This window comes from Pseudopodoces humilis, chromosome 3 (genome assembly GCF_049639895.1).
Source record: "Pseudopodoces humilis isolate 2021_Gansu_Grassland_sample_001 chromosome 3, ASM4963989v1, whole genome shotgun sequence".
Lineage (NCBI taxonomy): Eukaryota > Metazoa > Chordata > Aves > Passeriformes > Paridae > Pseudopodoces > Pseudopodoces humilis.
The window spans coordinates 89,474,606-89,500,978 of record NC_142202.1 but is presented as its reverse complement, the minus strand read 5'-3'; the positions used below and the strand labels follow the sequence as shown (position 1 = coordinate 89,500,978).

Sequence of the window (26,373 nt, the reverse complement as noted above, 5' to 3'; positions counted from 1 at the left end):
AAATGCCCAGCCCAGACATAAAGCACTACTGATTTTTCAGAGAAAAATGGGAAAAGGCTCAAACCTTAGAACTGTAAGGGGAGTGTTTAGGGGAAAAAAAAAGTGCCAGGCCTTAATTACCACTGAGGTCACAGATAAGTCCAAATGACAGCTGGCACAAGGCCACTGTGAGTTTCACAATAAACTTCAAATTCATTCCTTAGGAATCTGAGTCAATGCCTGTGGAAGAAAGATCTCTTAGAACTCTGACTCACTTCATGAACAATAAAATGATTTTCACCAAGATAATAGATAGATAGTTAAGAGCTCCTATGACTACAGTGTTCCACAGCAAATGCCATAAGCATTTAAAAGCTGAAAACCTTATGCAGCCACTGTTGAGATCCTGACACCCTGATGAGTTTCCCTAATGTTTCAGCTTCCTAAAAACATACTTAAGCTTATTTTTAAAGGAAAACTTGTATTAAAAAATTATACTTAAGGGGGAAACAGTTTTATGTAACTTTTGAGAATATGCATGTTTTAGTTCTTTCAATTTTAAAAATTAAGAAATCACAGTGGCAATTCTAGCTGCATGATAATAAATAAACCTATGCCATAAGTAAAGAATAAAAAAACCTCTAATGCAAAAAGTTGTATTTGTGTACAAAAATAAATAAGTACTAGCCTGACACATGCAGCATAATCTATGAGAAACACTAAAATTCTGAACAGGCTGTAGCAACATCCATGAAGCACGTAATTGTCAAAATATGAGATTTGTCAAAACATTCCCCCGTGACTGATCAGCCAAGGAAGCTGCCTCTTCAAACATCTCGAAGAGCACTTATTTTACATGACAGACTTCTCACATTCCCCCATGTAAAGGATGAGTATGGCTCAACATGTCTCAGGTAATCTCTCCCCACCATGCTGCGTGGGGCAGAGAGGCACTGAGCTGTGCTCCGTGGTCAGGTCGGTGCCACGCCAAGAGATCAGGGTGCCAAAGCTCCGTGCAGACTGACACGCACACTGACAGCTTCCCCTGCTCTTTAATCTCCTACTCTAAACCCAAAACTTATTGCTCGGAAAAAACCCAAACTCCAAACACCCACCCTCCTGGTCACCGCCCTTGTTTTGTACTGAATCCCATACTAAACTTCACTCATTCTGTTAAAAATAAACAGGCACACAAGTTTAATGAAGAGAATTTAATCTCCATGAGGAGAACTGGAGCTGTGTGAGCGCAGGGCAGAGGCAGGCGCAGCGCTGGGCTGCAGATGGTGCTGCTCCCGCAGCTCCAGCACCGCGCACCCTGCCCAGGACACCCCGCTTTGCTCCCCCAGCCCACAGCAGGGCTGGCGGCCAGCTGGCACACACACCTGTGCCAGGTCTCTTCTGTCCAGGTCTCTTCTGTCCTCCTGCTCACTTGCAAGCAGAGTCTGGCAATTCCCCTTTTAGGCCCAGTGGTTCCAAAACTCATTTTCACTATTTTCTTTTGCTGGACAGTCTAATAATCCGCTCTGCAGGAAACAGTTCTTGTGGTTCATGGAAAAGAAATGGTTCTTTATCTCATACACAGGAGTAGTTCTTTCTGTTTGCATATGTTTCTGGATATTAATTCTCAGAAATAGCAGACACAGCTATGTTACTCAATTTCATAAAATTCCTTCATGATTTTATTAAGGCACATTTAAACAAGTGTCCTTTACTGAGTTCAACACCTCTGATCTTTGTTTATAACGGATGTTTTCTAACTGAAGATTTGTCCTTGATTTCATCCTTGGATTCATCCTTCACTTTCTCATCTGGCCAATGCTTTACATTCTATTATGATGACAACCATAACACCCTTCCTTGTGTTCCATCCCTCTAACAGCCTGTCCTTGTATCTAAAAGATCAAATCAGTCACTTTTTCTTTTTCCACATTAACCTTCACATTTCTCCCAGACAACTCAATCATCCATTGCTTTCACATACACTATTTTGCCCCTGCCCTCAATTATTTTACATGTCCCTGGATAACTCTATTAATCATAAAATATTTGTATGGATTTAAAGTATAAATATACTCTGGCTCAATTAAAAAAATAAAATATTACAGCCATTGCTAAATCTTGCTAAATATCCCTATATTTTTCTTAACTTCCCATATTTTTGTTTCATGAAACGCATTCCAATATTTTCCTAATCCCCAAATCAGCAAGTTTGCAAGCAGAGGTATAATCTTTATATATATATATATATATATATATATATATATATATAGTCCTTTTGTGGATTTCAGTAGATGTGTGATATTTGAAATGGCATCATTGTACAGAAGAACTTTAAGCAAGTGTCCTAAATGTTAAAAGTCCTTTCTGTTTCCTACAGGAAAATAATTGGCTCCCTTAACACCATCACAGAATGAGCCAGGTTGGAAGGGACCACCATGGGTCATTTGGTCCAACCTTCATATTGGGGTCACCCAAAAGCACATTGCACAGGGTTGTGTCCAGATGGCTCTTCAACATCTCCAGTAAGGGAGACTCCACAATCTGTCCCAGTGCTTGGTCACCTGCACAGTAAAGAAATTCTTCCACATGTTTGGGTGGAAGTTCCTGTGCTTCAGTTTCTGCCCTTTGCCTCTTCTCCTATTGCTTGGCACCACTGAGAAGAGACTGGTCCTTTTCCTTGATACCCATCCTCTAGATACTCACACACATTGATGAGTTCCCTCTCAGTCATCTCTTCTCAAGGCTCAACAGGCCCAGCTCTCTCAGCTTTTCCTTGTAAGACAGATGCTCCAGTCCCTAAATCATCTCTTTTGCCCTCTGTTACACCTGCTCCAGGAGCTCCATGTCTCTCTTGAGGGCCCAGAACTGGACACATCTCAAAACATTTTGAGGAATAGGCTGGAAGGTTCTCTCCAACCAACACTGGCCCAATCACTCAGGATAACCCGCCTCCCAGGTCCCACTTACGCTGGTTTTGCACCACTTACTTATTATCATTATCACAGCACCACCCTCACTGCTATTAATCCTTGACACAGTCTTGGTTGCCTGCTTGTAAATTTGCATATTGGGATCAGCAAATCCCTGCAGATTCACAAGCAGAAATGCATATTTACTAAGATAAAATGGATATCTACTCCATCACTGCTAAATTTAAAGTTCTAAAATATAAAGTCACAGAGATGTCCAGCAAGTTTTACAATCTACTACACTGGATTAACCTTCATTTTGTGGCTAGCTCTAGGAAAAAAACATGAGGGGCTGATGCCACACGTGGCATGTCATGTGAGGTTCCACTCCACTCCCAGCCAACAACACTTCTTGCACCAGTTGTGATTTCAAGGCACAGCATGTCCATCTCTCTTTCCTCTTTTACACCACTGTAATCCTTGTAGATTTTTCTTCAAGTCAGTACTTTTTTCCTAATGTTTTCATGTATAAGGCTAAAGATATTTATGTATTTCAGAAAAAACTAAAATCAAACAAAGTGCGACTCACAATCTGCTCAAAGCCTTGCTTGGGACATCTGTTCTCCCCTTTTAAAAATATTTTATTTACAAAGGTATAAATGTGATAAGCAATTAACCAAGAATATAAAGCAGACATCACTAACCTTCACTTTACATGGCAACCATCTAAAAGAAGGCATTCTTACTGGAACTGTAGGATTAATGCAGATTGAAATCACTAAAGGAATAAAAATATAAGCTTTGCTAAGGAATTTGGTAGTGATCTGCTTCAAGGCTCAAAAGCTGAATAATACTTCGCCAGAGAAGGCTTGTGCCTTACAAGGCCATCAGAGAATAGTAAAAGTGTAAGGTTAAAAAGGACTGAACAGATCACTCAGCCCTGTGCAGTTTGGCTAGAAAACACTAGAGATGCTTCTCTAATTTATTCTTGAAAATCCAAATCAAGGAAATGTAAAACACAGTACAAGTGCTTCAGTGTTTGACTATGCTTACTTGGCTTTACAGAGGGAGACATTTTTCCTCACAAATCTTTAGCCTAAATCTTCTGTAAAATAAACTGATGTTTTTGTTGTCCCTTCCCCTAAAGTCTGACCTCAGAAATCATTGTGCAGCCTCTGCATAAACACTTTTTACATGCTGAGGGCATGTTATCATGTCTCCCTTCAGTCTTCTTAGTTTCAGACTAAACAAACTCAAGTTGTCACAACCTACCCTTGATCTTCCAAGAAAACTTATCTTCTTAGTACTTTGTTAGAAATGGCTACAAACCTCTTGGTCCACACAAAGATCAGAAATTACGCAGCCAGGCAGAGTTTCACAGCCATGTGCCCACAGGTGTGTCTATGAGAAGGCAGAATCAAAAGTCACCTCCATGTCTCCTAAGCACCATGCTGCCCACTGGCAGGCTGAAGAGCTCGTGTGTAGTTCCTGGAGCTCCCTGGGCACAGGCCAACACAGCCCAGGGCAAGCAATGAACCCTGTAAGGTTTGTGGCAAGGCAAGAATGACAGTTGTTGCTGACATGACAAAAGGCTGGAGCCAGAGATGTACAGCCAGAGAGAAACAGGTGTACCTTTACCTACAAATGTAAAGTCACAGAGCTTGAAACCTCACTTGAAGATGAGGTGCAGTGAGGGCAGCATGCACTGGGATGCTCCCTCTCACCCTCGCTCATGGGTGTTGTCTCCTAGAGCCAGATGCCTAGCACCTATGGCAGCAGCAACAAACGATGGCACTGGCACTTCTCAGCACCACTTCCAGCTGCAGTTGCAGCTACTATACACCCCTGAAAGCTCTGTTATCCTTTCTTTCAAATTTTGTGACAGTAATCTGCTAATGAGACTACATGTGGTAGCATGTAAAAAAGTACAGACATACCATTTGCACCACTTCTTTCTCCACCTGCTTTCAAAGACCAGATGTTCCACAATCTCTACAGGGAGAGAAATCACCCTGCAAGGTTCTCATTTTTTTTCTTCTCCTTGGGAGAGAGGTACTTATTGTAAATGTGGACTTTTAGAAGTCCCCCCTCTCCTCTAAATTTTTAAATAGAATGATAAAGTGCTATAAATCAGTTAGTTACTAACTGTTGGATAAACAAAGCTGTGTGACAAGAAAAATGTAACTTACCCAAATATTCTTCAATCTGTTGTTTCCTTATCTGAATTTCACCCTCATCTTATTAAAACATATTTCCTCAAGTCAGCATTTTATAGAACAAAAAGACCAGAGTAATTCAGACATTTCTACATCGGCCAAAACTATTTATCTTTTTCTATTCCTCAGTAATGTATCCATACCTCTTTTTTCTTCATATTCTGACATAATTACAGAGAGTTTCTCCTGTGATTTTCCATGTCACATTAATTCATTCTGGACCTTGTACTTCTCTGATTTTACCCCACCTTGCTTTATTAACTCCTTTATACGAACCTTTAGTCCTGCTGCCTTTATTTCCACTTCTTGTACAGCTCCTTTTTATTTCACACACTGTGAAAGCAGCAGTATTTTCTATACTCCTGTATGTCCTGCATGTCTGTAGCCTGCCTTTGTGCCTCCTAGACAAACACCTTCAATAACTGCCAGATCTCCTGCATTTCTACCTCTCATTTATTACTTCCCCAGGAGACCCTACCTATTGCTTTCTCCAGTTCATTATCTTGCTTTAACTTCTCTGTTCGCTTTGAAAAGTGAGCCTGGGATTTACAACCACTTGCTTCCAAATTACCTTCCTTTTTTTACATTTTGAAGCAGTCTATCCCAGCCAGTCCAGACCTATCTAACTAGGCAACTCTGATAGTGACTTTCTGAATCTGGCAGGCGGAAGTTCTCCCTGGCTGGCACTTCACTCACAAAACTTGTCCACACCAGAGGCAGCCACTGCAAGTCCTGCAGCAGGCAGGGAACAGAACAGCAGGTGTGGCTCGCACACCTGCTTGGGGATGAGCTGAGCTGTGCCCCAGAAATGCCTTTCTTATGTAGGCTACTGAGGGATCTGTTGTAGGTGTTCAAATGCAGAATTCCATGTTCCTCCTGTCAATTATGAGGATAAATTATTTTCCCCATTGCTACACAGTTCTGTCTTTCTAATGTCAAGTTAGCGACCAAAAATCCGCCATCAACATCCTTGATCCAGCTCAATGCCTCCAATCAACAGCAGCTGCATTGCCTTTTTTTTTCTCTTTTATCTTTGGCCAGAGACATGCTACAGTGTTGCAGTACACCCAGTTCTCATCCCCTTTGTGTTTCCAACTTGCCCTCACCATTACTGGCCTGTACTACATGCTGTCAGATGTAACTTACCAGGGAGGACTTGTTTAAAGTATGCAAATGTAACGCTAACATCAAACTCAGCTCAAAACTAACCCTCACCAAAGGCAATACACTCCAAACACGCCTGAAGCACGTAAAAAATGCCAAGGTTGGTTGATAAAATATTACTCCAATTAAAATGAAGATACTCTAAGTAGAGGAGCATTGTAAACACTAAGTGATTACCTTTAAGTGTTCCCGTTCAAAGCGTCATAAATGCCTTTAGCAGAGAACACATTTTCTTACAGGAAAAATTTGTATTCTGATGCCTTTTAAGGTCCTCAAGAAGTCACACATCTACAATATCTCAGGGCAGGCCTCACTTTCCAGAGTATATGACATATTGCTGTAGAACAAAATACTTTAGGTAATGTTTATAATTAAATGTTTGAAGTTGCTCACTGTCTGGAGTCCACATACTGGGGCAAAAAACTGCTCCCACTGGAGCCAATGGCACAGTTACATTAGCCCAAAGGGAGCTAGATCAAGCCCTAGTACTTCTAAACTGATATATAAATTATTATTAGATACAGATACATCAAAAGCAGATAGATAAAAATAAGCCCATGCATAATTTAACAATTAATTAAAAAGTCAACACTTAATTGCAAAAGCTAGAATTTTATCTCTTACAATCTCCAAGGAACACAAAGTATTAAATAAAATCTATGCTGTGAGCTAATTGCAAACAATGGACTGAACAAAAAGAGAATGAATTAATACATTAATATATTAAGTCTGTAATAGGAAGCATATTGATTCTAGTGGTTCTAATTCATCATGCAGTCATGCATGGCAGACTGAGTTCTCCTGATACTCATTCTTTCATATAACAGCACCTATATAAATCAATTTCTTAAAAAACCCAACACACCTAAAAGCATGTGCTCAACTGGTTCAACAGGGCTGCATGCCATAAAAAAAATCAATATGCTCAAGCTATCCTACATTTCATGCATATTTAATTTACTGGTTTCAGTTATTCTCTTTCCTGTTCCAAATTAGTCATGAAGTCTGAATGCATTAAAGAGGATCAAATAAAATCTGTGGCACAGTTTTTATTGACTTGAATTTGTTTATTTCTTTCTTTACTTACTGGCAGAGAGATTTTTGTGAAGCAATTCATCATTAACCTTTAAAACTTTGTACAATTTCCTCCTCCAGCTTTAACTTGTGGCATTTGTCACTACTTTTCCTCACTGTTTACTGGTCACTTTACTCCCTCATCTAAACTTGGATGAAACACCAAAAAAGTCCCCAGTTTGCTTGCTGAGCTGCTTTGCAAACAGCTACAGATTATAGTAAGCAGTGTGGTTTACTTCCAAGTGGAGGATTTTGGAAAAAAATTTGTACACAATTAGTAAACTACAATCGTGCATATTTCCAGGGAAGATAGAAACTCCTTTATATTATTAACTGATTATGTTCTTCAAGAGTTATTTTTATTTCTTTTTTTAGAAGAAATATGTCTCAATGAAAAAGCAGTTCAAGACCTTTTAGAATTAGTCCTGAAAATACAACAGCAAAAACTTTTAGGAGAAAAACTGAAACATTCTTCTTTTCACCTGTACGGCAGTAGGCACAGTTAAACAATTGAATTCCAAAATAGAGGAGGAAATACTGACGCTTTAGCTTCACCCAATGCCTAAAGCAAGCTGAGGACCACAATGAAGTGGAATTTTATGAAAGTTGCACCCAACACAGTTTGCAACAGCTGTCAGAATAAACTGGGACAAATGAAGATAAAGCTCACTTAGATGCACCAGCACAGCAAGGAATCAGTCTTATTTAATTTAACCAAGAGGGGAAAAAAATCAGCTTTTTCTAACTGTGTTTCAAAATCAAAAGTTGTTCAATTGAGAATTTTTTTAAAAGCTACTACCATTAGACTAACACTAGGTGCCTCATCCTTTAAATACCAATGCAGAGCTACAAAGTACTCATTTCTGAAAGCAGAGGTGGGAAATTTTAAATGACATTTTAACTGCATGGCTAAAAATTAAGATACTGAGACTAGTGCTTTCTAAAACAATAACCCATCAGTAAAGTGCCAGCTTTCAGCAAGGAATGACTGCACTCTATCAGGAATAGTCAATCCTGCTGCCATTAAGGTCATACCTGCACATTTCACAAAGCAATCAACCTAAGAGGCCATTTGCAAACTGTGTGCTGCCTGAAGGACACACAGGAATCAATAACTTCAGGTTTCTATTCTGAATTATTCATTCAGTCTTTGCACAACAAAAAGCTGTTCTCCTTCTCTCTTGCTAATGCACTACCACTGCAACACAGTACATGATTTTGAACACTGGCCTTTAAAAAAATAGTTTTCAAAAGCATTTTGTCACCCTACTTACAAAAGCCTTCTTGCTAATAACAACTTTACAAGTGATCTTTAGAGTAACCAGTGTCTGTGAAGGGATGCTGCCCATTGCTCCCATCAGCAGCTTGTTTCTCCCAAGGTACGGTCAGCCAAGGGTCCCAAAACCCAACCCACACTTCAAGTGGCTGGGCTCCCTGTCAGTGCCATGGAAAGGACAGCTGTCCCTCCCCAGGGAGCTGCCCCCGTGCCCAGAGTGTTGCTAGATGATCAGTTAAGAGGCTCTCTACAGCATTTTCTTCCATGAAAAGGAAGAAACATTTTCCCTTGAAGGGAAGATACCGGGGTGTTCACTGTATCACTAGCCAGTCTCTGCTTGCCTTGCCTTTAGTCCTATTTGCTGTACGTCATAATTTCTAATAAAGAAACAAAGTATTTCAAAACAGCCCATTTAATCTCTCAGGACTAAGACCTGGCACAACAAAAGTATATTTAATTGATTTGAAAAAGAAAATCAACAACAAACAATTTTATTTATCTGCCTTTATTCCATTTTCATCAACAGCTTTTTTTATTTTCTGACATATCTCATCTTCCACCTCTATTTTACATTTGGTTCAGTATTTCCTTAAGTTTTGGGGTTTCAAATTCAAAGGATGTCAGGAAGAATTTCTGGGCTTTCATGGAAGCTGGATTTTTTCTAGGATGCTTTAGGACCACAAGAACACTACACTAGAATAAAACTTGCAGCCACAAATTTACCTGATCTTGTCACATCAAGGGTTACTTACTGCTCTAGCGAGATTTAACACTTTATTTTTAGAGCAGCAGAGTGAAGCACTTGCTGGAAGCAGGGGCTGGTTTATAGAAGAGAGGAGATCTCTACCCCACCACCACACTATACTGGCATGTGAGTTCTCCCTGGAAGCTCATACCACAGCAGCAGGCGAGTCCAAAGTCCAATATTTCACTTCTCCAGTCTGTATGTCAACAAGACATAAAAGATAACATTTAAACTGGAGCCACACCATCAGACAGCAAACAGTAGCCTTAGCATGTCTAAAGTTCCAATCAATCCTCAGAAAATCTGTTACCAAATCAAAAGAAAAAATTCAGCATTAAAAAAATTTAGTGACAGGCCACTTGACCTTAAACTGGGGAATGCAAAGATAACTTACACAGCTTAATTTTGCAAATAACACATTATGTACCTGTCTAAAACTAGGCATCTTAAGAACATGAGAAGGCAATATTTCTGCAATAACTATGTTTCTATTTTAGCAAAGCACACAATATGCTTTACTACTCAACTAAACTGACAAGGGACTAACACTGAATTTTAAATATTACGCACTTACACACTTTGAATCTAATGCAACAGACAGCAGAAGGGTAAATATTTATCAGTCATCTTGTTGTTTGTGGTTACTCAGTAAATCCCATAAATATAGAACTTAATTAGAAGAGTGACTGTAAGCTTCCATGCCATTCCACAACAAAAGATGGGAACTCGTCAAAGTGTCATTGCTGCTGACTTAGAATGAAACCTCTTGGATATAATGGTATAAAAGCATGAAAGTTCAGGACTTTCTCAAGGACTGCAGGAGAATAGAAGCTTAATTAGAATGAGTAAGGAAAGCAGTAAATAAGAAAGGAAAACGTACAAAGAAATGAGAAAAGAGAAAAAAAAAGCAAAAAATAATCAGGGGACACAGAAAAGAAACAGGAGAAGAAAGCAAAGAACACAAATAGGAGGGAAAGATGATGAAATTAAAATGCGATCCATCCCCATGCCCATAGTGGGGTCATGTCCATGTCCATGACATGTTACACCTGACAGACAAAGCACACTGGCTTCTTTCTACAGTCAGTGGAGCAAAAGCATTTCTAGGACACAATTAATCTTCCCCTTAGGTAGATGTCTTATTGGAGGGACACTTAAAAGGGCCTGTTCCCTCAGCCATCTACTAGAGAAGTCTGGGTGAACAGCTCCAATAAGCCTACTGCAATGCCTGAAATGAGACAACTCCCATCTTGGTTTGTCTGAATACAAGGTACTGTCAGTGAATGTGCAAATACGAGTTGCATATGATTTGTATTAAATATGAGGTAGCTGAAACTGAAGGCTCAAGTTCAAGTTAATGCCTTGACTAGGAGAGGTCCACTGCCTCTACTAGAAATGCACTCATTTACTGTGCTATTTTTTCTACATTCCCTCCACAATATAGTGTTCTCTAAATAAGCCCTTACGTGTTAAGAAAGAGCATATTTGAAAGACTCATTTTAATGTCCACACAAGTCACTGTTCTAGAAACAATGTCTAAGAACAGAAATCTGACAACTGTATCACTATCTGCTTTCGAACTATTCCCAGAAGGTAAGGATGCATTGCTACATAAATTCCAAATTAATAGAAGAGCTATAGTCAAACTGTGTTTCTGTGAGCTAGCAACCCTTAAATTGAATTCTAAAGTGAGCAATCCGAGATGAAAACCAAGGCCAGGAATACACACAGTCAACACACCCCATCTGTCTCATCTATCTGTATCTATTCCTCTGCAATCACCCAACCCAGAACCATTTGAAAATGAAGGCCTAAGGCCGTTGACCTTGGAAAGCAATGCAAAAGGATTTAGAGTGAACTCTTTACCCTCATTTCCTTATGGGTTTAGAGTCTAAATCTTTTCTAAGCTACTCCAAAGAGGCTGACAGCATGGCAGTGATGACTGTGCATGTTTTGGAAACGTGTAAAATAAAGTTGTATAGAAATATAATTTTCAGTATGCTGCTCTTCTGTACAATAAGGCACTATTTTAAACCCATATTAAAGGATTTCTGTCCAAAAAGCTTCAGATAGGCTTCTTCACATCCCACAGAAAACTAAAGCTGCATCATTAAAATGCCTCTTTAATACACAAAAACATGAGTAGCCCCTATAAGCATGACAACAATTACCCTCAATTAGATGAGGAAATGCCTGATGGTTAATTTGGATATTGAATTTTACTGCCAGAGTACTGGCAACCTTCCTGGATGTTGGTGTTTTTATTTTTTCCTTTAAATCTAATTTCTCTGAAATATTCTATAATGGATACATTTCTTATATTATAAATATGAGGTAAACTTCAGAAAAGGAAGGCTGCAGAACTGCCTTTTGTCTTTCCTCATTAGCAAGTAAAAGACTTCTTCAGGGACGTGGGGCCACTTGGACGTTTCAGGAATACAAGGAGGAGGCTTCTGCATAGAAGGGATCCCTGGAGCAGCTGTTGCTAGATACAGCATGTTTCCCTTGGGTCTAACAAATTCCCAAAGGAAAACCTATTGGTATGAGCAGTCCTGTGACTCCAGACTCACCCTGCCCACAGAAAGGTTGTATGCTGCACAGAGGCTGATGGCAGGACCACTCCTGATCTCAGTCATGGTGAGAAGGACCAAAAGATTCCTCTGCAAGAGAGTTCTCTTGCAAAAAACAAGATTGAGTCCAAATTCAGTTCCAAGCCTGGTTAGTTTGCCACATCACACCATTTCCAAGAGCTACATACATTTCAAAATTTTAAAAGATGTGAAACCAAAAAGATAGTTTTAAACATCTGTAACCCTGTAGAAATTCTCTTCTGTTTCAGTGTCCAATATTTCTCAAATACCCACAAGAGCAGCCACAGGAAAGAGAAAAAATAATGAAGTTGTTCCCTAAAAAAACCCTATTTTTCTCTAAACACGAATACAAGGAGATCTTCCCAACAGTATTTGAACATTGCACTTGTTAATTATAACTCTGACAGTTTGCAGATACATTTTTATTTAATGTGACTCTTACATGAATTCAGCCTTGGAGTGAGGGGGCATATCAAAGGAAGTTATGTCAAGTAATTATACAATCTGTTTCTCCAGAGAAATGTCTAGGCTAGACAGCTGGCACTGGAACGGAAGATTAAATTTAGAACTGAAGGGCCATGCAGTGAAGGTGAATTCACAGCTTTTAGTTCTCTGTCAACTAAAATCTGTACATGTTAAAATAATATGCTCTGTCCCTGAAGCAAAGTTCACTGCTGTTCAAAAAAAAATATATTGAAATATGACTTTTACCCCTGAAAGCCTCTATTTCTAATCCATGAGCAGTATACTGATGCCACAGGATGATCCAGAGATCTCTCTCTCAAGGTCATTCCCCTCTCCTCAGCATGGTACTTCAAATATTTTTTTTTCTTCATTTGCCTTAGCTGTGGTACTACAGCCATGACACACTAATTCCAGTAATGAGCCAAGCCTTATAAAAAGAAGTCAACTTTGACTCATTTTAATTTCAAATTCAAGTACTCAATTAGATCACCTTGGGCAGCATTTCAGCTCCCCCAAGACTCCTCAAAAACAAAGCAAATGCATAAACCTCACAACTTAAGATCTCCCTTTTAGGTAACACACCTGCATCCTGAAATCAAACATGTAGTAAGACAGAATCACTGTTGTAGCAATCAGTCATCCAGACATGACAGAAATAACAACTGACCTTCATGAGATGCTGATTTATCCATTTTGTGAATGTCTTCTTCTGTACTTTGTCACGCTCATCTAGAGGGAAAAAAGAAAAACAAATTCTTTAACAGCACTACAAATTATGCAGAAGATTTTTTTTTATGAAGGCCTTTAGAATATTAATTTCCTAATCAATTTTAAAAACAGAACAGCCCACAAAAGCTCCAAAATATTCAATGAAAATAATAACACAGAAATGTTTTTTTAGTACATCACAGCATGATATGAAAAAGTTTCTTGACACTCCAGGTGAGCTGCTCCAGGGCAACAGCAGGTATTTCAGTAGCCTACTAATAAAAATCTAACTGCCTAGGAGAAGTCAGCTGGCACTCAAAATGTACTGAAAAGATCATGGCAAACTTTTAAGAACTATAAATGCTATTCATGGTCTATATAATCAAATTATTACTAACGTAGTAGTAATAGAAAACTTGTGATATGAAAGCTAACTCTTTCAATTATTATGCTTTTCAACTGGAGTATTACCCTTGTTCAAACACACAGGGACTAGTTAGAGCTTCAGTCAGGGAAAGGACTCTTAACCCTCTACAAAATAAATAGGGATGTCCACTAACCCAGATATGTGACCCAGGCAGCAGTTTGCCCCCAGGTGTGGCAGTTAGCATCAATGACTGCCCATAAAACTCTGTGGAGAAATAATAAAAGCAGTAGATTCAGGGTAAGAAAGCATCCCGCTAACGGGTAGGGAGCATATGCATGCGTTCTGCTGAGCCACACTGGAGAAAATTTAACCACCACCCCAACACAAGAGTTATCTCCAGCAACTCGAGCAGGGCCACAGCCAGTACAACTGCTACAGAGCCTGGTCACCATCTCAGAGCTCCCCAGAGCAGGAGTCACAGTGCATTAGGACTGGGACCATCTGTGCAAGCCTAAAATAGCAAGATTCAGCCCTGCACAGCACAACTGCAGCTGTTTCATTGACTCAGGCTATTTGTAGTGGGGCTGAGAATGAGCAATGAGCTCAGGTAGCAAAACAAGATCCCTGTGTACCCACTGCCTTCACTAAAAGACTGAACCAGATCCCGTATTTTACATTAAAAAATATGGTTTTCAGGTTGGTCAAATATAGGAATAAATAAATTAAAATAAATTCACAGGTCTTTCAAGGACTTTGAAGTCTCTGGTGTGATACTGAGGTCTTTCAAAACAGCAAGATACTTTACAAGAATCCATCCTGGACCAAACTAAACACCATATGGGGTTCCTAACAGTAGTGAGAAATACGTATTGAGGAACAGAAGCAAAAACAAAACAAGTAAAAGCCTGTGAAGCCTTTGCATAGTTCTCTTAAGTGACTCACAGACTTCCTACACATTCATTCACACACATTTAATAGTCATAGATACTTTTTTTTCTGTTTTTTTTCTTTTTTAAATAATTTTTAACACACCTATAAGTTTTATAGCCACAGCTCACTGTGGCAATGAAACCTTCAGGCAGTATATGTAGCATAATTGAATATTCAGCTTGGTACAGAAGAGTTGCTGTTTCAAAAATGCTTTTTCCACACCACGATTCTAAGCTTCTAGCATACACTTTTCCCCCCCCCACTTCACAGCTCTATAGTCTCTTATTTTACTTGAAGACACAAATAAAGAAGAGAAAGAGAAACTAGAGAGCAATGCAACTGGAAAAAAAATCTGGCAGATTAAGAAAATCTTTTGCTTAGATGAAGCTATTTTTCCATAGCCTTCATCTAGCAAGACATCATTTCTGATGTAAGTTATTTATCATAATAAGGTGGAAGCTCTGATTCAGTAAATTTAGAGAACAGAAAATCTCAGGAATAATTCCAGAAACACTTTCACTTTTAACTGTTTCATTATGAGCAGCTGTTTTAAAAAGAACACAAAATTTCTCAACTTCAGAATGTCACAATGTGTACAACGTGTCTTTTTTACTAAAGTAACTCCATCGAGTTTTGACCAAGTACACAGAAGTTTACATTTTGGGAAATGTTACTTTGATGACAGTTAAAAAAAAAAAAAAGTCTGAAAAATCCACTTCCTTGTCTCTTGTTAGAATACAGAGTCACTCTTCATTTCAACTCTATTTTCAATTAAAATGCTAACATACATAAAAGAGTTTATGCTTATTATCCATGTTCCTTTATATATACACATACATATTACACAAACACTCAGAAAAATTCTGTAACTGACAGACCCAAATGCATAAGGAGGAGGAAAGCTAACACCTGTTATGTTGTGAAAAACACCAGTATTAAAGGGGGAAAAAGGTCACCAAAACACCACAACTGTGATTTTAAATTAAAAACCCAAATGCTCCCAGAAAAGCAAATACACACTAAGAGAAAACAGTGCCACAGTGTTCAGTGCGCTTGAGCTCAGAGCAGAACACACCAAATGAAACTCGCAGATGAAGCAGAAAACAGGTAAATGACCACATAAACAGCAGCTAAGGAAGGATACCCGCAGAAAGCCCCTTGAGAGAAGGGTCCCCGCGAAGAGCTCTGCCCTATCCCGCAGGCAGCCCTGCCAGCCCAGCTCGGGGCTGCATTACTGACCCATGCAGCACATGATGCCCACCAGCTCTGCACCCTGCTCCTTCTCATCTTCACCACACTCTCTCATTCTGCCCTTCAAAACTTCAGAGCTTCTTTTCATTTCGGGAAAGGAGAGCCAAGGAGTGACCAGGGCTTCTCCTGGCTGACACAGAGTAGCAACACCCCTTTTTTAAAAAAACAGGAGCAAACAGCCCATGAGCTGTCACAGCAAGCTAAACTGTGAGCCCTCTGGCTTTAACTCACAATGAGAAAGAAATCAAGGATCTGTGTTTGAGGATTTTTTTTTTTTTAACTTTTAGGTTCACTAGTAGACATTTGAGTACAAATGTTGAGCTTTCCAAACAAGGAAGTCTGTTTTTTTTCCCCTACCATTAGTGAGCAGCAAGGAAAGAGTCACCCTGAATCCATCAGCCAGATACTCATTAAGACAAGGTAATTTAAGAATGCAGGTGAAGCAGGAGTTGCAGAAAGCAAACACATATTGCTAGATAATCTGAGCTATAGATTATCACAATAAACCCTCTGTGGTTAATTAATCAATTTAGGCTCGTCTGTTTCTACCTGCAGACATTATTCTGATATATCAGACAAACTCGAAGTATTTTATATTTTATGTGTCTGGGAAGTAGCTCAGTAAAATTTCACCAGTCTGAATAACCTGACAGACTACTTTATGAACCTACACTATAACACATAGGCATCTAAAGAGGTTTCAGATTAGAATATTTGAACTTTAAAAACAGTTGCTGCAACTAATGTCTCCTTCTGTGCGTTTTTGTCATTCCTCAATTCCAAGCATGAACCCAGGAGCCAGATCCCTCTAACACCAACACTCCCTTCCATAAACCTCTAAAAATTACATGGCTCACAGTGCCTGGAAATCAGGACAGTTTGTCTGGAAGTCAAGTTCACTAACAGGATTGCACCAAAGGCAACATATGGCACCAATGCCTTTTCAATGCTCTCCTGAGGAGAATCACAGACGTGCTTAGGTTGGAGATGTACAGTTAACAAACAACTGCCAAGTCCACTGCTAAACCATGTCCCTAAGTGTCACACCTGTAAGTCATTTAAATACCTCCAGGGATGGTGATTCAGTTACTTTCCCAGGCAGCCGGTCCAATGTTTGACAACCTTTCTGTGAAGAAATTCCTCCTAATGTCCAACCTCAATCTCCCCTGGTACAACTTGAGGCAATTTCCTCTTGTCCTGTCACTTGTTGCTTGGGATAAGGGACAAACCCCACCTTGTTACAGATTCTTTTCAGGCAGGTGTAGACAGCAATGAGGTCTTCCCTGAGCCTCCTTTTCTCCAGGCTGAACACCCCCAGCTCCCTCAGCTGCTCCTCACAGGACTCGTGCCCCAGACCCTTCCCCAGCTCCGCTGCCCTTCCCTGGACTCGCTCCAGCCCCTCAGTGTCTTTCTCACAGTGAGGGGCCCAGAACTGGACACAGCACTCCAGGTGTGGCCTCAGCAGTGCCCAGTACTTGGCAGTTGTTTGTTAACTGTACATCTAGGCTAGCAAGCAAAGTTTCCATCAGCAACCAGAATAACGTAGAGGAAAATTCTCACATCCAAAATATTTTTTATTTATGTCTAAACCCTTGAAGAAAAGCTTGCATTATGTGCTGGTGTTTCCATCACTGCTAGCAGTATTTTTAACCACACACCACCCAAGGATGGGAGAAGTCCCACTGGATCCCTCTCATGTTGCTACCAAGACATTCACTACCAGCCATCAGAGCGGGGCACTGGTGAGGTGAAACAGGGCTTCCCCAATATTTCTCACAGTCAGCTGCCACCCTCACAAACAGAACTTAAGATAACTGACATCATCTACCCTGTGTTGCTCCATAAAATGTATCCCACTCAACCACTGCCCTCTGATGAGGTCTGCACTGGTTTGGCAAGGTTCTTTCAAAAGAGTGGCTCCTCTTCTGCATTCTAATCAAATCAACTCCTGTAAAGCTTCACTTTATATGTCATGTCACATCAGATCTGCACACAGTTATGGAAGAATTTCAAATTTATACCTATCCTAAGCTTTGCACTGTTAATTTAAATAGCAATGAAATACAAACCTCAGTTTAGGTCTTTTCCTAATTTTTCTGGTTGCTTCAGTTAGTTTGTGAAGAATTTAAGTCTCCCTCCAGTTTAACTTCCTCTGAAAACCAATCAAATCTCTTACACATCAGGATGAAAGGACACATATACAGCTGGTCTGATTACAAAGATGAATCAGAATAAAAGGTTTTTCATTCTGAAATCTGATTCCCTTTCATGTCCTATTTTTATTAAACTGTGAACTATACACACTAAGAGGTGAGGATGAACAAGAAATTATGTGATTTCCTTAAAATTTCAGTCAAATAAGACCAAACTCAAACTCACTGTGAAGTTAACAGCTAAATTTCACTCAGTAAAGCTCCCTTTAGTTTCTACGTCATTAAGGTTCAGCCTTCATTAAACAAAAATTAATGTTTAGAACCTCTGACATATTTTTTCAAACAGAATATTTTTAGTTCTCTTTAACAAAATAGTATTGGAAATTCTACTTGCCACTTCATTTCTGTGAGTATGCATTCAGCTATAAAAATGAAAATATTTTCAGAAAAAATGTTCTTTAAAGAAATGAGCAATGTAATTTGTAGGCTGAATGTGAACCAAATTTAACAGACATCATAAATGCATAAATACATCAAAGACTGGCAAGTCTTATAAAAGTTGGTGGAAAATACATAATAAAAACTACAAGGACTGAAAATAAACTGGGAAACTTCAGCAATTTTTTTTTATGCATTGCATTCAGTCATCACTTAAGTGGGCTTCCCAATGAAGTTGTCTTGAATGCAACAGCTGCAAACATAATCCAAAAATAATGTCTTTTCATCTGTGCTTTACTTGATGCATGTTTGTTCATCCAACTCCAGTGACCCATTTCAGCAGCTTCCCAGCCTTCCAAGCAAAGGAATAAAACAAAAGTGCAGATTAATTCACAGAGAGAAGACTTAAAATATTACAGAAGTTGAAATGTTGTGATATAGAATGATACTTATCTTTGAAACTCCGCAATACTTCACAAGTAAGTATCAGGATAATATTTTTGATTAATAAATCTGTTAAAATCTGAAATTAATTGCTTTGATACGTTAGTAGTATACGAAATCACAAGACTTGGGAAATAAAAGAAGTCCTTAGTCAAATGTAAACTATTCTATTTGTTCTTGTAAAAGGCTTTGCAAAATACTGTGCTCTGAAAGATACATCGCTACCTTGCTGTAAAATCAAATCCAACATTTAGACTCTCAAGCCCACAACAACCCATTAAATGATTAGATGGGCTTATCAGGTTCTCATATACAGACTCAACAATAAAATCATACCATTAGCTGCACCATCCCCTCCAGCTGCACACACCAGTCCATGGTTCTTTTCTTACACAAAAGACTCAATTCCATAATCAAACAAATAAGTGCAGTTCCCTGAATCTGTGTAAGATACTGATCTAGCAGGAAGAACTCCAAGAGTCAGCCAGGAAGAGAAGACTTCTCTGGAATCCCAGGAGTTCAAGCTGCCCGCATGGCTTGGGTACACTTGCTTCCTGGACACATGGAAGACCTCAGAGTCCTGCTGACAGACTCTAGACATCCTTTAAAAACCTGTTTTGAGAAACCGTAGTAAACCAGTTGTACCTGGGACCATGAATTCACACTCCAGGCCACAGACAGATTTTTCAGCTTATGAACAACTGCTGTGGCTAAACCCTTCCTGGTTTCCAAAGTAGTTGTTTCCCAAGTGTATCAGGTCATGCATGACAGCATGAATGTCAGGTGGGTTTGATTAACATCAATGTTCATACTCCAGATGGATATAACTGATATCAAGAGATATTTATTGAAATGAAAAGTCTGAAGGCACAACACAGAACAGTGTTTTATAGTCTAAAAACAAAGTAAGGCTTTTTTATTTTTTGGAGGTCAGAGTTTAATCCTAAGTGCAGATGAATGAGGCATCACTGAGCTTCCATTGATTCTGACAGAGCTATGACCACCTCCAAAATCAAATCAAGACCATGTGCAGACAAAATCACACAAAAAAAATCTAAGCTATAAAAACAATTGGCTCACCATTTAAGTTTGTGATATTCTGTAATACACCTCAACCCTACAAATGCAGATGAACATGAAACCACAATAAGCAGCAAATAAATACTTCTGGTCCCGAAAACATTCAGCAACTTGCTAATTGCACACCCAACTGGCTCCATAGGAAACTGCACTCAAATTTTCACTTGGACCATTTTCTGCCACTACTTTGCATCTCTGCTTGAAGAAGGATGAAGAATTCAGCTGTCCTACACCTGAAATACTGCATTAAAACTCCAGGCCTGCCTGGCATTACCATTCCATGCAGAAGATAATATGTAAAACTTAAACCACTGGAACAAGAGCTGTACTTCTGGTATGATTTGCAGGAATGCAAATTAAGAATTTCCACAACTGTTTGGAAAAAATATTGTTATATCTCAGTGTGTGCACAGACATCAAAACCAAGAGGAACCCCAAGAGATAACTTCAAAATTCTTACAATCTCAGTCAGCCCTTTGGCATGGTTAAGTAGCTGCTTCAAAACTAATCAGAAGAGAGACATGAAATTAAGTTCAAAAAGCATTTCCTCTAGTGTCTTCCAGTCCCAGCAATGAGTGTTCCAAAAGATTTTTAGAATCATAAATGAAACAAGGGTCCCAGCTGCTCAAAGTTGATAGCTGAAGAACTAGACAAGAAATCAACAAGAGATACAAGCAGATCACAGGAGACACACCAGGAGATAATGAATCAATAGTGGTTGCCTATAAGCCTGTTCCACTTAGGAAAGGAAAAAAGAACTCATTAGGGCATCCAACTTTCTTATTTGGGTATTTAAAAAGCATCATTACCCAATTCAGATTAACTGAAGCCACGTAAGAAAACATTCTTGTCCTCTGCACCACTGCAGAGCTCCGTGTCTACTTTTTTTGTGCCCAGAGGATCACTCCTGGGTGAGGACTACATCAGCACAATATTCTGTGAACAAAACTCCTGAAGCTTGGTGAGCTTCTACAGTATTTTCTTTTGTGTAGACCTTACCCTTAAGCGCTATAGTAGGACACATGTTTAACAACTACAAAGAGCCCAAAGAAGTACAACTGCACAGATGGCAACTAGCAGTACTGGAAAACTATCATGAAAATAATTGGTTTCCAACTTGACTCAATTTTCAGTATTATTTGATTTCTTCCTTCTAAATGAGAGAGAAGGCCCATGTGAAAATGTCACATTCACCTACCAAGATATGTGCAGCCTTTATATAGTCCAACAAAAAACTCAGTGGACAGCACCTTGTACTGCAGAATTTATTGTAGCACCTCTTGACTTGTTGCTGTGTCACCCCACATTAAATTAACTCTCCAAACAGAATTTAAACTAATTTTTTAAAAAAGTTTGTGTGCTTAATGTAAGGACTTTAACATCACAATTGCCTGCCTCATGAACTGTTTAAGCCATACAAAGATTTTGCCATGAGATAAGCACTGAATGGAGTGACAACTCGACACCTGGTGGGAGGAAGTGTGGATAGCACATCCTGGGTAATGTGTCCAGAAAAAAATTCCCACTGTGGCAAACTGTGTGAAGAAGCAACTGCTCCGACACCTATCATCAGTCAAATGAAGATCACCCCAAGTGATTGGGCAGATGGCAGCTGTGACCACCAAACACCACTGAAACCCCCCACAATATTCCTCTGTGGATACCTGAAACTTGGACTGTAAGTTAAGCCATAGTGACAGGAACTTGAGATAAGAAAGGTGGTATTATTGTCCAAGTGTTATCTCAGGCCTAGGGGGAGGTAAACAAAGCTGGGGAGAAGAATGTATCACTGATAATGGCAGAATTTATGGGCCACAAGGAAAGCCAACTCAGCAACCGTGCTGAAGTCTGCTCAGACTGAGTAAAAGGCAATTCCAGCAGTGGGAAATCACAACCACCCACTCTCCACCAACTCAAAAGAAGAGAAAGACTGATCGAGAGACCAGTTAACATTAGCAATTAGAATAAGGTAAATGTGCCAATGAGCATTAACCCCTTTGTTTTCTAAAATGTATAAATAATGACAAGTTTTGAATGACCTTGAGACTCCCACCAGCAGGAAGCCCAGGGTGAAGAAGGATCAGTGGATGGCACCGGATCCATGGGTGGTATCTTCTGCTTAATCTGTCTTGCTCTCACTCTCTCCCCACTCCCCCATTTTCCATCTCTCTACCTCACATTTGCTGTTAAATAAACTCAGTATTATTGACTTCAGCAAGTGGTTTTGCTCGCACCTTAATTTGGGCACAGACAGCTCTCACTTATCAGATCATAATGTTTGGTGGTTGTTTTTTGGTTGTTTGGGCGTTTTCATAAGTGATCAATGAAGTTCTGACACAAATTAAAAATGGGTTTCTACACCACCACATGACAGCCTATATATTTTGAAGTGGTGAACCAAGTTTTAAAACAAATCCTGCACTGGAAAGACGTATCTAACTAAACAACAAAGGCTTATTGAGACTAAAGCCTATTTCATCAATCCAGTTCAAACTCAGGTCACAGCAACTTACTGTGTGTACTGCATCATTGCACTAAGAAAACTGCAGGCATTTTCCCCAAATCCCCAGAAGCCAGTGGAGATCTATGCTGATTTTGTCTGTCTGTCCCTTGATCAAGTCCTTCTGCTTTCCTTTTAATACTCTCCCTTGGAGAAAAAGCAGTGGGATATGATCCAGGAAATCCACGTAAAAGTCCTGAGAGAAGAAAAGAAGACCCAGAACAGCATTCCCTTTGCAAACTCTTCAGCCAGCCTCTCAAGCTTACGTGACTGTACCATCTCCCGACTGCCGCAGAGCAGACCTGGAGGGAGAGCAGCAATATTTCCACGTGACACACACAGCCTCTGAACAGCACACTCCACAGGGCCATTACCTCAGGATCAGCTAAGACTATGAAGCTTTAATGTACATGAATATACCCACTAACAGACTCAAGAGAGCTTGAAAAGAGCGGATATGAGCAGAGCTGTGCTAGGTTTGGTTAAATCATTAGGTCTTTCTCCCTCCTCTGATCTTCAGACTCTTTGATACACTTATATTAAAGAAGAGTAATTTGGTTTGCATGTGATATCAAAATAATGGGAACAAGAATCAAAATCATTAAAAAAAAACCTCACCAGCTGATGTTTACCCCACGGATGTATATGATACTACTCCTCATTCATCTCCACCAACACACTCGCCCATTGTTCTCCCTCCAATTTCATGAACAATGAAAGATTCTCTTCCCCAACAAAGAAATGTAAAAATAACTACTAGGATGTTTTCTGTGTTGTAGGAAGACAAAGAACACACACATAGTTTGAAATGACGATCAGATTTCCAGAAAATAAAAAACCTATCTCAGCCAATTTAATCTAAAGATATGAACCAAAGAGCACATTTTATTTTTTAACACGAGTGTATCATAATTCAAAAATTTTGTTGACTGTTTTTCTTGATTACCACACTGAAGTAAATACTTCCATTGAGTTGAACAGGTATGAGCATATTGTTTCAATAGAAATACCAACAGTCTTAATCCATTTCATAAAAACTTGTCAGCAAAACATTTTTTTCATTCATGTAAAGAGATGCCAGTTGACTGAACAGTCATGCTGAGATGTACAGAATGATCTTCTGTAGAAGCAATAGGAAAATTATTGAAGACTGCCATGTGACTGCTTTTTACATACAGGGTTGCAGTACTGAATATGGAGTTTCTATACAGCATATACAGCTGTACAACCATCTGGAAAAGCAATGGAAAGCAAACGGAAACAGCATGCCAGGGAGGGAAGTCTACCTGGGCAGGCAGGTGGCCCTGATCATCAAATTCTCTTTCCCATCTTAAATTCTTATTCTAGATTTCAGGGAGCATGCAAATTTGCTGAACATTTACCCAATTTCTTCATGTGCCCATTTAAGGCAGACTTACAATATACATTCACAGTCTGTATCAAAATGTATTTCTGCCTTTAACTTTACAGAAAGCTGTGAAAGTTATATAGGATCACAAATTTTCTGTTCTTAATGTTCTGAAACAAGCAACCCACCTATGCTAGTAAAAGAGACAAACCACGTAACTTCCCTGTGTGGCTATGCTGGTATGATTTAGTGTGAGAGCTGTGAGTGAACTCAGGATAGAAAAAGGAATAATAGTATTAATTTATCAGATACAAATTATCCTGAATAATTATCACTCTGAATTTCCACACACAAACAGACAATTAAAATGGCACATTTTATTCAATTAACTATTTCCTTCCCATACTGCATTGATTGCAGTATGCATTGACTGCATTGATTAAGAAAATACAATATCATTTGAATCATCCATTATGATCATGCAAAATTTATTGGTCCTGAGATGGTACTAAAGGTTATTTAACAAGGGATCAGTGGGGTTTCAGGATGACATGAGGGCAGGTGCCTGTTTCTTCATTAAATTTAGCATAACCACCTAAATGCAGCTGCCCATCTAACTGTACCACCAGAGCCAGGGATTTTACTCTGCAGTGCAAGGTGCCAAGGCAGCACTCAAGGAGCCTTTGCTCTTCTGATCCTCTGGAGTTTGGGACATCTAAATTCCCTCATGGACCCTGAAAACTTCCTGTGAATAGCAGCTCCATGCTATCTAATAGGTAAGAGAAGTGTCACCACAGATGGAGATCTTAAGGTTTCAAAGGAGATGAAAAGGTCAGTTCTGAGAATTCATTGCCATGTATAAACAACAGCTGATTAAGAACAAGAACCACGAGCAAAGGGAGTTTTGAAAGTGGTACTGTCTGAAGAACATGAAAATCTGAGGAATGAGAAATGATATGGCAGAGCGAGCTGTGAGTGGCACTGGAAATAAAGACAAGAAGCTAGTAGATTAAACAGTGCAAGAAGAGGATTCCTGGGCAGCAGTATACAAAGATAATGATTTCAGTGAAAACTAATGTTGAAATGACTGGTTAAGCTTAGCATCTGGAGAGTTATAAAGATGGATCCTGTGGCAGTCAGCACAGGACTCAGACATCTCTGGAGGAAAACTTACGCTGCATGCACAGGAAGAAAGGCAAGTTCCCAGAAGCACTCCACAGTCTGAGAATAAGAGCTTGAGAGAAGAGTCACATGTTTCAGCCTTGAAGGCTGGTAAGTGCTCTCAACAGTAACACACAGACAGAAAAAAAAAATAAAAATAAAAAAGGGAAAGGAGATTGAACATGCAGACAGAAGTTTGTGGACCAATACAACAGGAGTTCTGAATTATCTTCACTCCAGCAACAGATGTCTCTAGGATGAATCAGACTGCCCAGAAATCCTGAATGGGAGATAAGACCACCAGTGAGCCATCATAATCTCAAAGTAAGGAAAATAGGGACAAGAAGGACTCCATTCAAGAAAAAGCCAGTGCAACAACCGCAGAGAGCAACAAAAGCAAAGGAAGAAGGCAAGTGCAGTTAGTTGTTTCAGTGTAGTCACTGAGGTCAAATAAGGTGAAGAAGGATTTTAAAAAGCAAAGTCAATACAAAGCTCTGAACACGACAAAACAGTCCCTGGAAATAAAAAAAAAAAAAGTAGTCATAGGTAGAATCACAGCTAAATGATGGATTTTACAAATCTTTTATTTAAATTTAGTATTTTCAATATTTAATTATTTACAGAAAAAGCTAAGGAGTAGGAACACAGTGAAATTGTTCTTATTTTCTTTAATTTCAAGATGAAAGGATCACAGGATCTAAAAATTATAACCAGACTTGATTTATCACAAAATATAACCTTAAGAAGTCTAATGTATGCCAAGACAGGGAACACAAGCCAACAGAAGAAGGATGACAGTAAGTGAGGCAGGCTGAGTGACACGCCACCTGCCTGTCTCAGGCAGAGGGCTTGATTGCCACCACTGCAGTTGCCAGAACAAAATTTCGCTCTTCATCCAAGTTAGAATATATTTTTAGTCTTTGAAAATATTACTGAACTATAAATGGATGTTGTTCTAATAGTTTTTTTATTATTTATTATTGCAATATAGAATTAACAGTGCTTTTATGCACAGGGATTTGACATCCTAAAAGCAGAAATCATGTGCTAGAGGAAAGAACGATGATGAACCCCATGAGCCTTGGTTAGCTGCCCCTTTCAGGCGCCAGCCAAGCACCAGGTCAAGGAGCGCTCCTGACACACAAGGTTGTGTCACAGAACTGAGGAAAGGAGACCAGGTGACAGCAATGGCCATGGAGGACAAAAGGGGCTCCCAGAAGAGCCCACAACAGCCATCATGCAAAAGGAAACTGAATGATGTGTTCAGCCACAGGGGAGATTTGCCTTCTCACTAATACTGCTCTCATTCAAATAGGAAAGAAACACATCCCTACAACAGATGGAGGGACAAAGTTGCCCACTGTGGTAGAGCCAGAACCACCCTCCCAAAACCAAGAGAAAAGTTCCATGAAGGCTAAAAGCACAAGGTAAAGCAGGGCTGGTTTATCTCTCTTCTCCTGTATGCCACCACAGCATTAAGGACAAATCAAAGCCTTGTCTTACATATGCATTGATGCATATATATAGGAACACCCCAAACAGAGTTTGTCAGGTCAAAATAGCTGTTTTGCAGC

General features: G+C 39.5%; 1 protein-coding gene across 10 annotated transcripts in view; it reads right to left on the bottom strand.

The window, feature by feature from the left end:
• DST (dystonin) overlaps positions 1–26,373 on the bottom strand; it is a 284,904-nt gene that overhangs the window by 186,394 nt on the left and 72,137 nt on the right. For all 10 annotated transcript variants that reach the window (XM_088053354.1, XM_088053348.1, XM_005518112.2 and 7 more), the window contains one exon: positions 13,087–13,148. In XM_088053354.1, the coding sequence (XP_087909480.1) occupies positions 13,087–13,148 (62 nt within the window). Of the gene's footprint in view, positions 1–13,086; positions 13,149–26,373 lie in introns of those variants that run through there.